Source organism: Vicia villosa, linkage group LG2 (genome assembly GCF_029867415.1).
Source record: "Vicia villosa cultivar HV-30 ecotype Madison, WI linkage group LG2, Vvil1.0, whole genome shotgun sequence".
Taxonomy (NCBI): domain Eukaryota; kingdom Viridiplantae; phylum Streptophyta; class Magnoliopsida; order Fabales; family Fabaceae; genus Vicia; species Vicia villosa.
Window position 1 is genome coordinate 65745644 of NC_081181.1, and position 15781 is coordinate 65761424.

At 37.8% G+C, this 15781-nt stretch overlaps 1 protein-coding gene across 1 annotated transcript; it reads right to left on the reverse strand.

The window, feature by feature from the left end:
- Nucleotides 1-1923: 1923 nt before the first annotated feature.
- Nucleotides 1924-4878, reverse strand: LOC131649263 (uncharacterized). The gene is made up of 2 exons (XM_058919030.1): nt 3949-4878; nt 1924-3255 (listed from the first exon to the last, which is right to left on the reverse strand). Exons 1-2 carry the CDS (start codon nt 4876-4878, stop codon nt 1924-1926), a joined length of 2262 nt encoding a protein of 753 aa, XP_058775013.1.
- Nucleotides 4879-15781: the final 10903 nt, after the last annotated feature.

Here is a 15781-nt window from a genome sequence, read left to right on the forward strand (position 1 = left end):
GTCTCTCCTATATGTGAAGCGAAGTGTGACTTTGAGTGTGCCAGAGTTGGTGAAGTTGAAGAAAGAGTAAAATGTGTTGATAATTGTGAAAAAACTAAATGTTAAGAGTAACATTGAAATTAACAATGGTATTTATGTATTTGTTTTATTTTTATCTATATAATTCAGTTTTATTTTTTTATAAAAAATATAAATATTCACATGTTTGTTTTTATTTTGTAGGTGCTCATGCTTGTGGTGCATACTTTACTTCTATAAATCTTCGAGCCTTGCAACAATTTTGTGTGTCAAAGTCAAATAAATATTTGTTATTTCATAATTTTAGTCTTTTTTGTGTTTCATAATTGCTATTTCATAATTTTAGTCCTTTTTGTGTTTCATAATCATTACTTAAAATGATTTATTTTTGTCTTCAGTGTTTGTAATTCAATAATTAAGTTGCATCAATATTGTTAAGGCTCATATGACATTATATAAAATGTGAAAATTCTCCATGTTACAAAATTTTCAACCATCCAAATTTACAACATCCAGTACATTACCTCCAAACCATATATATATATATATATATATATATATATATATATATATATATATATATATATATATATATATATATATATATATATATGTATATACATATATATATATATATATATTATATTTTGAAAATTTTAATATTAATTATGCATTTTTTTATAATACGAATAAAATATATATTAATAAGTAAAGAGAGTCACTCAAATGAGTCTACAATAACAGTCTACAATCTGAAAAACAGAGAATAACATATTACATAATAATTGATAATTAAAAAAAATGTAATTTATAGAAGTGATAATCATAATCAAAAGTAACAAATTCAATATGTATAAACACCGCTTGATGTTGTTAAATCAATTTAAAAAATATTTAAGATAAATTAAACTATTGTTTTGACTAAAGTAATGTGTTAATGAATAAATATTATAAAGAGTCTCATTTTAGATCATATAACTTAAGTTTGTCACTAGAACCAATTCTCATCTTATAATACTATTTATTTTATTTTTAGGTGATATTTTAAAAGTTTCAATAAATGTAACATATCTTTCTTTGTAAATATTTAAACGGATTTCTGTATGACCCGTCACTCAAAAACATTACACATTAAATTCTTCAGCATATTGTTTTTTAATATGTTTCATTTTTATAAAATTTATTAGTAATCGAATAAATTAATTTAACCATGGATATATTATATGATGTTTGAAGAGTTTAAAATTATTTTCCATGTTTAAAATTTTTGTTCGTAAGTTATTCAAAAGAATTATATGTTTAAAATTTTTGATCATAAGTTATTCAAAAGAGTTATACCTTGTGGTATATTTTTGTCATAAAATAATTCAAAATATATCAAATTATATATCATAAAAATTTGTTAAATTAAAATCTTCTTAAGTATTATCATTTTGAATTTATATATTAGAAACACTTACTTTAACATATAATTTTAATTAATTGGGAAATTACATTGATAAAATTTATAAATATGGGCAATATTCATAATAGTTGTCTTATGAGATTCATATAAAATAAAATTGCATATAAAGAAAACATTAAAAGAAAAACCAACATTTAATAACGATATGATAAAAAATAAACAAATTTTATAAATATATAATTTGGTTATATATAAAATAATATTTTTTAAATATTCATAAATTAGTATCTTTTTAAATAATATTACTTACATCAAAATATAATTTTTATTAAATCATAATATTAAATAAAAAAATTGTAAATGTGAATAATCCTCCCGTATTTCTTTTAATCTAACATCATTTGAAGGTGCTGGGATATTAATTAGAATAGATTGTTAAATATTTTTTTACCAACAATCCATATAGGTAAAAGGTCTCTAAACTTTTACCCCATCCGTTGCTAAAACAAGATTACCCCATCAGGTGCTCTCACAAAATCAGGCATATCTCTCCTTGCTTGCAATTGCTCATCATACCCTTGGGATATCCGAATTCTCTCTCGCAACTCATTCTCAATGCTCAAATTACTGATCAACACACCATTGGGTGTCCATTCAAACTGAAGGTCAAGGTCTCTAAACTTTTCCAATAAGTCATGCTCCAATATCATTAACTCAGCGACTCGAAATTCCTTCCTACTTAACGCATCTGCCACTTTATTAGCCTTCCCTGGATGGTACTTCAATTCAAAATCATAATCTTTGAGGTACTCCATCCATCTCCTTTGTCGCATATTCAACTCCTTCTGGTCAAAGAGATATCTCAAGCTTTTATGATCACTGAACATCTCAAAGTGAACGCCATATAGGTAATGTCGCCACACTTTGAGTGCAAAAACTATTGCAGCAAGCTCAAGATCATGGGTTGGGTAATTCTCTTCATGAGATCTCAACTGCCGAGAGGCATAAGCTACCACCTGGCCATCTTGCATCAGTACTCCACCTAAACCTTTCTTAGAAGCGTCACAGTACACCTCATAGGATCGGTTTGGATCCGGAATCACTAACACGGGTGCAGTAGTCAACTTCTTCTTAAGTTTCTGGAAACTCTGCTCACACTCGGAATCCCATTCAAAAGCAACCTCCTTACGCGTAAGCTTTGTCAATGGTAAGGCTAACTTAGCAAACCCCATGATAAACCTCCGGTAATAACCTGCCAAACCTAAGAAGCTTCTGACTTCAGTCACACTCTTTGGCCTATCCCAATTCACCACTGCTTCTACTTTAGAAGGATCCACAGCTACGCCTCCTCCTGAGATGACGTGACCAAGAAAACTTACTTCGGATAGCCAAAACTCACACTTACTGAGTTTGGCATACAGCTGTTTCTCTCGAAGAGTAGATAACACGATCCGCAAGTGTTCTTCATGATCTTCAGGAGTACGAGAATACACAAGAATGTCATCAATGAAGATCACTACGAACTGATCCAGATATGGCTGAAAGATTCGATTCATGTAATCCATGAAAACTGCCGGAGCATTAGTCACACCAAAAGGCATAACTAAAAACTCGTAGTGACCATATCGAGTCCTGAATGCAGTCTTAGGTACATCTGAACTCTTCACTCGGATCTGATGGTATCCTGACCTAAGGTCAATCTTCGAGAACACACTGGCTCCTTTCAACTGATCTAGGAGGTCATCAATTCGTGGCAGAGGATATTTGTTCTTTATGGTAACTTTGTTCAGCTGACGGTAATCAATGCACAGGCGCATACTTCCATCCTTCTTCTTTACCAAAAGAACAGGAGCTCCCCATGGAGAAACACTGGGTTGGATAAAATGCTTAGTAAGAAGCTCTTCCAATTGACGCTTCAGTTCTCTGAGTTCAATAGGAGACATCCTGTAAGGAGTGATGGAAACTGGGGCTGTTCCCGGAACAAGATCAATTGAGAATTCCGCTTCCCTTTCTGGAGGAAGAGAAGTGATGTCCTCAGGAAACACATCAGGAAATTCACACACCACCGGAATCCCCGAAAATTCAACTCTCACAGAAGGTTCTTTGGAAAGAACCAAAAGAAAGGATCTTTCTTGAGAAAAGAGATAATTAACCGTGCTGATTGTACCTTCTATCAACTTGGTAATTGCATCGTCGGAAGAAGTCTCTTCAGCAGGAATGAATATGGCCTTCTCTTTGCAACCAATGTACACCGAGTTAAGAGACAACCAATCCATCCCTAGAATGACATCAAGCTTCTTGAGGGGTAAACAAATTAGATCAATTGGGTACTCGCGACCATTAAAAGAGACTGAACAATCTTTACAGATTAGTCGAGCTTCCACGGTATCATCCGTTGCCGAAGAAATAATCATGGGTTCAGGTAACGGAATAACCTCCAAACCAAGTCGGTAGACGCACTCGGTGGAGATAAAAGAATGAGTGGCTCCACAATCAACTAAAACACATAATGGTTGATTGTTAACATAACACGTACCCGCAATGAGATTGTTGTTTCCCTTGGCCTTCCTTGAATCCAAAGTGTAAACACGACCTGCAGTCTTCTCAGGAATCCTCCTTTGTGGACAGCGTGGAGCTATGTGGCCCTGCTCGCCACATCTAAAACAAGTCACAGAACCAAGCTGGCAATCTCCAGTATGCTTCCTTCCACACCTACGACAATGAGGCGGTTGAGTCGATTGGTCACCATAAACCTGCTTCTTCTTTGGTGGAGGGTTACGGGGCCTCAAGTGTTGAGTAGATCTCCCTTGCTCTCTGAAATTAGCCCTGTTCTGGTTCCTCTCTTCTTGAACCCTTTTCAAACTGTTTTCAGCAACATAACACTGCCTTAGACATTCAGCATAAGTAGTGAACTCTCTTTGAGAAACGCTATGAGCAATGTCGGCCCTCAATCCCATCATAAACTGATCGATCTTCCATAGTTCATCTGGAGCATAAACAGCCTGTCGGGAGTAATCAGCCAAATCCTCGAACTTCTCTGCATATTCTGAAACAGTCATGTCACCTTGTTTGAAGTTCTGAAATTCTCTCTCCTTTTGGGTCCTCACACTATTAGAGAAATACTTCTCCAAGAATGCCACTTTGAAGTGCTGCCAATCCTTAGGAATCCCTTGGGTGGTGAAATAAGTGGATGCAGTGTTCCACCACCTAAGAGCTGGCCCCTTCATCTTCTGATTAGCAAAGATCACCTTCTCTTCTTCAGTACACTGAATAGCCTGAAACACCCTCTCCATACCAGCTAACCAATCATGAGCCAAGAGGGAATCAAGTCCGCCAACAAACTCTGGAGGATCCATCCTGAAGAAGGCACGAAAATCAGGTCCAGCTGCAGCTTGAGGAACGGGAGCTTGAGTAGGAGGTTGTTGCCCCTGCATGCCTTGCATCATTTGAGCCATCATTTGGTTCTGCTGCATCATCTGCTGCCAAGGCACGCCTGCACCTCCGGCTTCTTGCTCGGGCTCCACATGCCTAGTTCTGGGCCTTCCGGGACCTCTGCGTTGCTCAGCCATCTCCCTGTCTGTCCTACGCATGGGATCAAGTTGATCAGGCTCAATACCATAAATAAGACATAAGGAATATTACTGATTATACACATATGAGGCAGAATTGTACTGCATTATGATGTGTCTTAGCAAAGTCGAGGATCGACCTGCTCTGATACCAACTGTAACACCCCACACATATATGTCTAGAATAATATGCATAAAGTATTAATTATGGTTCATAAGACAACAATTACATAATGTTTTGCAGCAGAAATTAGAAGTGTACGAATACAAAGCCGAATGTATCATGACCAAAACACAAGTACATCATAATAGTACATGTCCAAAATACATAAACTAACAAGCACGATAAAACTAAAAGAAACATCCAAGCATCGCCAAGAGATCTAATCCATCTTTCCCTTACCGCGATCTTGCCTCGAACCACCTGAAAAAATATAATTGGAATGGGATGAGATTACTAAATCTCAGTGAGTCCGCCTATCCTATTAGTTCACTCGGATCTAAAGGGAACATACAATTAAACGGATCCGCCGTGGACCCGTGGTCTTACTCACGGTCAGGTACAAATACACAACAAGGGCAATATCATCAATGGAAGTTCCATGGCTAACCAATGAGATATTATTAAGCACGCAAACAACACACATGAGTAAAGTTGCTAGTACAACCACGTCGCCATGATTGTACCAACCCACCGGAGAGGACCTACTGATATTGCCTATGTGGCATCAATAGGGGTGAATAAGCAAGTGATCTTACCGATATGGTATCACTATCTCACCGTACCCACATCCGATGTTTTCTTGCCAGAGGAAATGCCTTTTTCAGTACATGGTGAGTATACACCAGATCATTCCCACCAAGCACTAGCATTTATTTAGGTAACACGATGAGTATACACCAGATCATTCCCATCGAGTACCCACATATATCATACCGATCAATGAGTATACACCAGATCATTCCCATTGAGAGCGGTGAATATGCCCGGCTATCCCTTCCCACCAATGAGTATACACCAGATCATTCCCATTGGCGGCCATCCACGGAGTATACACCAGATCATTCCCGCGTGGAAGGGGCATAAAGATGACAATATATATGCAGCAATATAATACAGCCATCAAGAATAAAGGAGAAAATTCAGTCCAAAATACATATGCTTCACATGTTATCAATGTCGCACATAACAGAAGGTACGTCAGATATATCGAAAAATATCATTTTTACACCAAAGCTAATTTTCCTAGATAGTACATCTAACTAGCTTTCTAACGGTATATAGTACGCGTCAATCGGACGTACGAGGTGGGAGATATGAATTTCCCAAGTTTCTGAATTTTGCTTCTGCGCCCAGTGTAACCGGTTACACCAGGAACCGTAACCGGTTACGGTCACGCAAAAAGCCCAGATTCTCAGTTTTTCAACAGCGTAACCGGTTACACCAAAACCCGTAACCGGTTACACTGAACCAGAACCATTTTTTCTGCATTTCCTGAATCTATACCAGTCCCAAAAAGTGCTTCTAAATTAATCCCTTACATTGCTAACCAAATTCCCACGAATTAAAGACATGCATCAGGTTCAGAAACATCCACCAACAAGGATATAAGCAGATATAACATGATCAGTACTATTAATTCGAGAATGATCTCACAATCCCTAAATCCCCAAATAAAACCCAACATGCAACCCATGGTTTCTATCTAAGGACTCACCTTAGAGAAGAATCAAAGGATGATAATGGAGATGCTGAAGCAAGATGATGATAGAAATAAGGATTGGAACAGAATCTGGTGCATGCAAGGAGGTGAGCTTGTACCAAGTTTGAGACCTTTTCTGCTCTTCCTCTCTTCCCACGTTCTCTTCTTCTCTCTTCACAAAAGCAAAATTCTGGTTTTTGCTTCAATAAGATTAGCAACATAAAAGCCAAACACACCTTAATTCTCATTTAAGTGGGAAATGTCCATAATACCCTCATTCTCACTAATTGACATGGTTTAAGTGATAAACCTATTAGTAAGAATGTGTATTATAATTATCTATTACTCATCTCAATTTAATTTAGAATTAGTAACTGGATAAATATAATACCAGGTATTACATATTCAAAAGAATTATATGTTTAAAATTTTTGTTCATAAGTTATTCAAAAGAATTATACCTTGTGGTATATTTTTGTCATAAAATAATTCAAAATATATCAAATTATATATCATAAAAATTTGTTAAATTAAAATCTTCTTAAGTATTATCATTTTGAATTTATATATTAGAAACACTAACTTTAACATATAATTTTAATTAATTGGGAAATTACATTGATAAAATTTATAAATATGAGCAATATTCATAATAGTTGTCTTATGAGATTCATATAAAATAAAATTGCATATAAAGAAAACATTAAAAGAAAATCCAACTGTAATACCCCGTATTAAATTAAATGCTCTAATGTTATTGGCTAACACCGAGGTTTTATTAATTGGTACATTTGATATACTTTTGGACATTTGAGTTAGTAGTATAACTTAAGATATTTTTCTTATATCTTTTTTCCTTGCTTTTCTTCTTCATTTTCCAAAAACAAGACAAAGTTAGAGAGAAGAGTAGAGAGAAGGAAAAGCAAGAGGAGCAAAGAGGAGAAGCTTGGATCTTCATCATTTCTCAACCGAATCAACTCATCTTCGACATCAACGACTCATAATCGAGGTGGGTTCTAGTTAGAAACTTATAGTTTGTTTATGGATGAGAATCTTAGTTTGGATTGGGGTTTTTATGGAAACCTAGGTTTTGGACCAAATTCATCAATGTTCATGAATAAGTGCTTATAATCCATAAATATATCATCTATAGGTTGTTTCTATGCTTTAATATGATCTGGAACAGGTTAGGATGGTTTTAGATGGTTTTGAACCATGGGTTTTGTGTGTGATTCAGAGCTGAGAACTCAGTTCTCGCGCGCTTTGCGGCGCGAACGAGGCTGCGCGGCGCGAACTATGCAGGTTTTTAGAGGTTTTGATTCTGCCTTCAGTACGGGGCGCGTACAGGGGTTCGCGGCGCGAACACATTGGGAATCCTTGAGAGACTTGCCACTGCCAGAGGTTGGCGGCGCGAACATTGTTGAAGATTATGAGGGTTGGCTACTGCCAGAGGGTTCGCGGCGCGACCTAGCTGTTGCGCGGCGCGAACTGAAGCTTTCTAAGCCAATTCTTTAGTTTAATGAGATAATTGTTTCGATCGTAACTTTTGAACCGTAACTCTGTTTTAATCGCCGTTCGAAGCAGTAGTAGGCTAGAAGCGTGTACTTTCTAGTAGTGTAGGTTTTGGGAACAAAAGGAGAAATTATTTAATCGAGAGTCGGGAATTTGCTTGATTACTTGGGTTGGTTATTGTTCGAAATCATGTGAACGCTATACTTTTGGTATGATGCTTGTGTACTCTATAATTGTGATAAATTACCTTTGTTATATGTATATATTATATCAAAGAGGGTTGAATAACTTCATTGTATATGAATAACGGATAAGTGAGGAAAACTAGGATTTGTTAGGTATATGTAACTTAACAAGGAAAACCTAGGATGAGACATTATATGGAACATACGTGTACTTGAATTTTCTGAGGAAAGGCTAACAGGCCTAGTGGTTTGCGTGAGCGATCACCATTGTATGATGTATTAATCGGAACCATTGTATTTCTTTATTTCTTTATTTTTCTTTTGAATGCTAACAGGCATTCTTCGTGCAGAGAGGCACTGTGCAGAGAGGCACTAATAATCTTGGCAGGTTTGATTCCTGCTTTTGTGTACGAATGGAACCTACGGGTAGAGACTTGTGATGGTGTACGGGCCATGTGAAGTGACGATTCATGGGGAAAGGCTCATGAATCCGAATCCATTTCGTATGTCAAGATTTTCCAAAGGATCCATGACTCGTGCCACCTCCTAGACGTAGAAGGGGACGGGAATATAGGGATGCCTTGGTATTGGTTTCCGATTAGTAATCTTGTGTTGAGTTGTTGAACTCTAAGTATGATTCCATATAATGTTAGTGTGAGAACTCAAGGTCTAGTTTCTTTTATGACTTGAGACTTATAGGTTAGTACCTTGTAAAGCCGAGAGGATCCATAGGATAGGGAACTCACTGAGATTTTGTATCTCACCCCATTATATATTGATTTCAGGTACTACAGGTTCCGCGAAGGGTAAGGAGAAAGCAATTTGATTTCCTTATTTCTTATGCTTATTTTGGACATGGCGAAGCTTCCGTTGTGGATACTCTTTTGTGATCATTGTTGATCTAGTTCTTAGTATCTTGTTTTGAACATCTTGTATGTATTATGCCGTTGTTAGAACTTTGTATTTAGGGCATTAATATGTATAATGTGTTGACTAGGAACTTATAAATATTTTCAATACCAAATACTTGGATTCATGTATATGTATATGCTTTGATGTATGTATTTATATATGGGTGTTACAGTTGGTATCAGAGCAGGTCGTATCCTCGACCTAGCCATGAGATATTATAAGTGTTTCTTCTGTCCAAGATGTGTTGTGTTCTCATGAGTTTTGTTATGTTATGACTATGGTATTGAGCCCGATTAACTTAATCCCATTTTGATGACCTCCAGGAACATGGCGGACGGACGCAGGACTCGTGGTCGACCCCCCACACGACCTCCACAGGTGAATCCACCGGATGGCGGTGCGAATGTTCCATGGCCCCAATTCATGCAACAGATGCAACAACAGCAGAATCAGTTCATGCTGCAGATGATGCAACAGATGAATGGCGGTCATAATGTTCCAGTGGTTGTGCCCGAAGCTGTAGGTGGGACTTATAGGGATTTCATTCGCATGAATCCTCCGGAATTTCATGGTGGATTAGATCCTATAAAGGCGCATGAGTGGGTGGCCAATGTAGAAGGAATCTTTGAGATCGTGCATTGTAGTGAAGAGGACAAGGTGGTGTTTGCTTCTCATTCGCTGAAAGGTCCAGCTATGAGGTGGTGGAAGGGTGCTTCTGCTTTGATGACTACTCAGGGAGTACCTAAGGAATGGGAAAACTTCAAGACCACTTTTATGGAGAAATACTTTCCTAGTTCACTGAGGACTAAGAAGGAGTTGGAGTTCCAACAGTTAAGGCAGGACAATATGTCAGTGGCTACTTATGCGGAGAAGTTTGAAATTTTGGCTGCTTACTCTAGGCAGGCCGCGTATGCTCCTGATGTGGGTTGGAAGGTGGACCAGTTTCTGTTTGGTTTAAGGGCTGATATCTCACATAGTGTGTCCCAGAGGGAGTTCACTACTTATACGGAGTTGTTGCGACAATGTTATGTGGCTGAGACCAGTTTGAAGAAAGTTCAAGCTGAGGAAGATTTGAAGAAGAAGAATCAACATGAGAGGGGAAGGCCAAGCCAACAATTTCGACCTAGGCCACAAGCTTTCAAAGGGAAGCAAGTGCAAGGTTCTCGGTCTAGTGCACCTCCGGTGTGTCGTAGCCGTGGTAAGAATCACCTTGGAAGGTGTAGCTTTGAAGGGGTGAAATGTTTTCATTGTCAGCAAGAAGGGCATATGGCTAGGAATTGTCCTCAGAATAGGAATCAAGTACAAGGAAGGGGTGCTGGTAGAGTTTACACCTTGGATGCTAAGAATACCAAGAGTGATAACTCTTTGATTGCGGGTACATGTTTCATTAATGGGCATTCTTGTTTTGTTCTATTTGATTGTGGAGCAACACACTCTTTTGTGTCATTGCAATGTATGAAGCGACTTGGGTTGCAAGCTACTCCTTTATTTCCTCCTATGGCGGTTACTACTGCTATGGATGAGATGGTTGAGACACCGTTGGTGTGTGAGAATTGTGTGTTATCGGTGGGTGGTAGGAATTTCCAGATTGATCTTGTTTGCTTACCACTTAAGAAGGTAGATGTTGTTTTAGGGATGGATTGGCTTTCTGCTAATTCGGTGTTCATTAGGTGTGAAGAGAAGTTAATCATTATTCCATCTGAAGAAGCTACTCCGAAGGATGTGTTGACTACTATACTAGAAGGTACGGTAGGTATGATTAATTTCTTGTTTGAGAAAGAGAAGTCTATTCTATTGGTTCTCACTGAGGAGACGGGTGACAAGTTAGAGGTTTCGCAAATTGCTGTTGTTAGAGAATTCCCTGATGTTTTTCCCGAGGATGTCACTTCTCTTCCTCCGGAAAGGGAAGTGGAATTCTCTATTGACCTGATACCGGGAACGACTCCTATATCCGTTTCTCCGTATCGGATGGCACCACTTGAATTAAGAGAATTGAAGGGGCAATTGGAGGAGCGGATGGCTAAACATTTTGTGCGACCTAGTGTCTCACCGTGGGGAGCTCCAGTGTTGTTAGTAAAGAAGAAGGATGGTGGGATGAGGCTATGTATTGATTACCGTCGGTTAAACAAGGCCACCATCAAGAACAAATACCCTTTGCCAAGGATAAACGACTTGTTAGATCAATTGAAAGGAGCCTGTTTGTTCTCGAAGATTGATTTGCGGTCAGGTTATCACCAAATCCGTGTGAAGAGCTCAGATGTGCCAAAGACTGCATTTAGAACCCGTTATGGTCATTATGAATTCTTGGTAATGCCTTTCGGTGTTACGAATGCTCCAGCTGTTTTCATGGATTATATGAATCGGATATTCCAGCCTTACTTAGATCAATTTGTGGTAGTCTTTATTGATGACATTCTTATTTATTCTCGTACTCCATAAGAGCACGAAGAACACCTGAGAATTGTTCTGTCGGTATTGCTAGAAAATCAATTGTTTGCTAAGTTAAGCAAGTGTGAGTTTTGGATGACGGAGGTAAGATTTCTTGGTCATGTCATATCTCAAGGAGGTGTGGCAGTGGACCCGTCAAATATTGAAGCGGTAATTAATTGGGAGAGACCGAGCAATGTCTCAAAAGTCCGAAGTTTCTTGGGCTTAGCCGGCTACTACAGAAGATTTATAAAAGGATTTTCTCAATTGGCCTTACCAATGACTAGACTTACTCGGAAGGAGTGTCCTTATGATTGGGATTCGGGGTGTGAACAGAGTTTCATGGGCTTGAAGGAAAGATTGACGACTGCTCCTATTTTAATCGTTCCTGATCCAAATAAGTCATATGAAGTATTTTGCGATGCTTCTAAGAAAGGATTAGGAGGAGTATTGATGCAAGATGGTCAGGTGGTAGCTTACACATCTCGACAGTTAAAAGTTCACGAAGAGAATCATCCAACTCATGATTTAGAATTGGCTGCGGTTGTTTTTACCCTAAAGGTGTGGCGTCATTACTTTTATGGAGTTCATTTTGAAATGTTCAGTGACCACAAGAGTTTAAAGTACCTATTTGATCAGAAGGAGTTGAACATGCGTCAGAGGCGGTGGATCGAATACTTGAAGGATTATGATTTTGACTTGAAGTATCATCCAGGCAAGGCAAATAAAGTGGCGGATGCTTTGAGTCGGAAGGTGTTAAAGAGGGCCGAATTGATGATGTTAGAGTATGCATTATTGGAAAAATTTCGAGATCTCAACCTTCAATTTGTTTGGACCCAAAATGGAGTATTGATGGGAAACTTGAATGTTAATTCTATTTTGAGAAATGACGTTCAACTAGCACAAGTGTCAGATGCTAAGTTACAAGAGGTGTTGGTTCAACCAGGGTTTACTCGAGCTACAGATGGAGTGATTATGTTTAATCAGAGGATTTGTGTTCCGGATGATGCGTTATTGAAAAGAAGGATTTTGGATGAAGCTCACAAGGGTGCTTTCACTATACATCCGGGTTCTTCAAAAATGTATCAAGATTTGAAAGGAGATAATTGGTGGTCCTGAATGAAAAGAGATGTCGCGGTGTACGTATCGGAGTGTGCGGTATGCCAACAAGTAAAGATTGAACATCAAAGACCAGGTGGATTGTTACAACCACTAGAGATTCCAATATGGAAGTGGGATAGTATTTCAATGGATTTTGCGGTTAGTTTACCTCGTACTCAAGGTGGATATGATTCTATTTGGGTGATTGTAGATCGGTTGACGAAATCTGCACATTTCTTAGCCGTGAAGACTACTTACAAGGCAAGTCATCTTGCACGGTTATTTATTTCAGAAATTGTGAAGTTACACGGTGTACCCTCTAGTATTGTGTCGGATAGAGATCCAAAGTTCACTTCGAGGTTTTGGAGAGCTTTTCAACAAGCGATGGGATCTAAATTATGTTTGAGCACGTCGAACCACCCTCAAACGGATGGTCAAACGGAACGAACGATACAAACCTAGGAAGATATGTTAAGAGCTTGTGTGCTTGAAAGTAGAGGAAATTGGAAGGAGCTTTTACCATTGATTGAATTTGCATACAATAACAGTTATCATGCAAGTATCGGTATGGCACCTTATGAGGCCTTGTATGGGAGGAAATGTAGAACACCGTTGTGTTGGTCAGAAGTTGGTGATGATAGAATTTTGGGACCCGAAATTAATCAAGAGACCACGGACAAGATTAGAATGATTCGTGAGAAGGTTAAGCAAGCACAAGATCGTCAGAAGAGCTATGCGGATAAATTTGATCCGCTGTCGCGCACGGATCAAAAACGAGTATTTTGAAAACGTAGTTTAGCGGTAACGACAACTCGGATATCGTTCTCACAAGGATTCTTGATTTTATTAACTAACAATAAAAACGATAATGGGGGTTTGTTTTAGAATCAATTTATAAAACAGAGTAAATTAAGTGATTATCAAAATAAGCTAAACGACTAATCCTACTGATTCGGGTTCCGACTTATCATCGATTATAATAACACCAATCCCTAAACGGCTTCGATCCTATTCGATTATGAGATTAATCAGACAAGCGCTTATCAAAATCATACGATTTATGTTCCTATTTACCGAATTAAGCAAACGGTTAAGAATATGACGAGTTAACGAATTAAGCAAACGATAACACGCAATTAAATTTAGGAACATGCATACAATCGAATTTAATCAATTCTATCCTATGAACAACAATCGAATTAAGCAAACAATTGTAATCAAATTAAGCAAATGATTTCATAGAAAAGAATTGAACAGAAATCGAATTTAAATTAGTATTAGAATAACCTCAAAGCAATGGAACCCATAAGCAGCAGGATTTGCCTTCGGGAGTTAGTTCTTCATTCTAATCATGAAACCAAAAGTGAAATTTGTGGCAAAAAAGGTCTCTCCTATTCTAGCGGCTGCCAACCCTTATAAAACAAAATAAGGTTTTCTTCTCTACTAACTCAAACTGGGTCAAAAACATAACCCAAGCCCATAAACTAATGATCCAAAACTAAATAAAACTAATGCTGCAGCTTCAAACGAAATTCTGGAAAATATGCGCTCCGAATCTGACTTTGACTCCAACACGAAAGTTGTAGCTCTTTCTCTTAGCTTTCCGGCGATTATTAGAACGCCTCAATCGGATTCCCGGAGCTCCACTTATGATCATTTTAGTGCAGACTGCTAATGCTGAAAATTAAGTGCGAAAATCAAATAAAGGCAAAAATAAACTAAATTATAAAAACACATTAAAATAGAAAAATAACCAAGGTAAAGTAAAGAAATGCCTAAGTAAAAATATAGGAGAATGTGCATAAATATGCACTGATCAAATTCCCCCACACTTGAACTTTTGCACTCCGAGCAAAATGAAAAACAAAACAAAGAAAGCCCAAATACATCAACAGTTACTCGTCCTAGGCTACAAATCTTCTTCGGGTAAGTTTGCATCGACAAGTACTAATCTTGCATATTAAGGACATCGTAAGAACACTAACCACAGTTATGCAGACATAAGCCTCCTAAATACACAAACCAATTCAAATCATGTTATTATACCATAGCCTAACTTACTCATCCTTTTTGCTCTTTTTCATTCAGGCGCAATCACATTAAGCCCGTTATCTCCACACACTTATAGCAGGACGACCGGTTAGTGACTCTGATCCTTTTGCACGGGTTTCCGGTACTTACGTGGCATAACCCTTTGTTTACTCAGATGAAGTTGCGGGGGATCGGACCGTAATCCTCCCTACCAAGTTCAGCACTAGAAACCGCTGAACCAACTAACAAAGAGTTTTGAAAACTTTTTTTTTTAAGATTACACAACCGTTGGGTTAAGTGACCGGGTGAGGGTCACCAAACTTAGAAGGTGTATTACCTTTTCCTTCTTTTTTTTTCTTTTTTTTTTTGGAACATTCACTTATATTCATCGGCTTCCCTGCGTAAAGTGTGTGAGGGATGGTGCCGACTGCTGAAATAAACTACTCAAGAGCTGTCAAAGAATGCAAAATTAAGGCTAAAACATAATAAAAAATTCAAATCAATTTCCATATGGAGGAGATTTACGGTGTTAGAACGATACCGATCTTGTGATTTTTTTTCCAAGTCTCCGCAAACTCGACTCAAATCAGTCTATAGCCTAAAACTTTCAAAACGATGCATATTTATTTATTTATTTATTTTAAACTGAAAACAAAACAAGAAAACAAAAGAAAATAAAACAAAGAACAAAAGCAAAGAAAATAAATGATTCTCTCCCCCACACTTAAAACAAGCATTGTCCTCAATGAAAAGAACTCAAATATAAAGTAAGAGTGAGAGAAAGGAAAGAACACACCCGAGTATTCAAGGAGGATATATGATCGCATAAACAGCCTTTGCTAGTGAAGCCTCTTTTACAATCTCTCCTTCCAAAGTAGGGCTCTCATGGAATAGCCTAATACGGTGTACATTGACCTT

Coding starts and splice junctions, on each gene's coding strand:
- LOC131649263 (XM_058919030.1), bottom strand. CDS start 4,878: ATGGCTCAAATGATGCAAGGCATGCAGGGGCAACAACCTCCTACTCAA. Junction 3,256..3,948: donor TCATTGCGGGTACGTGTTAT/GTTAACAATCAA, acceptor CTTTTGGTAAAG/AAGAAGGATGGAAGTATGCG.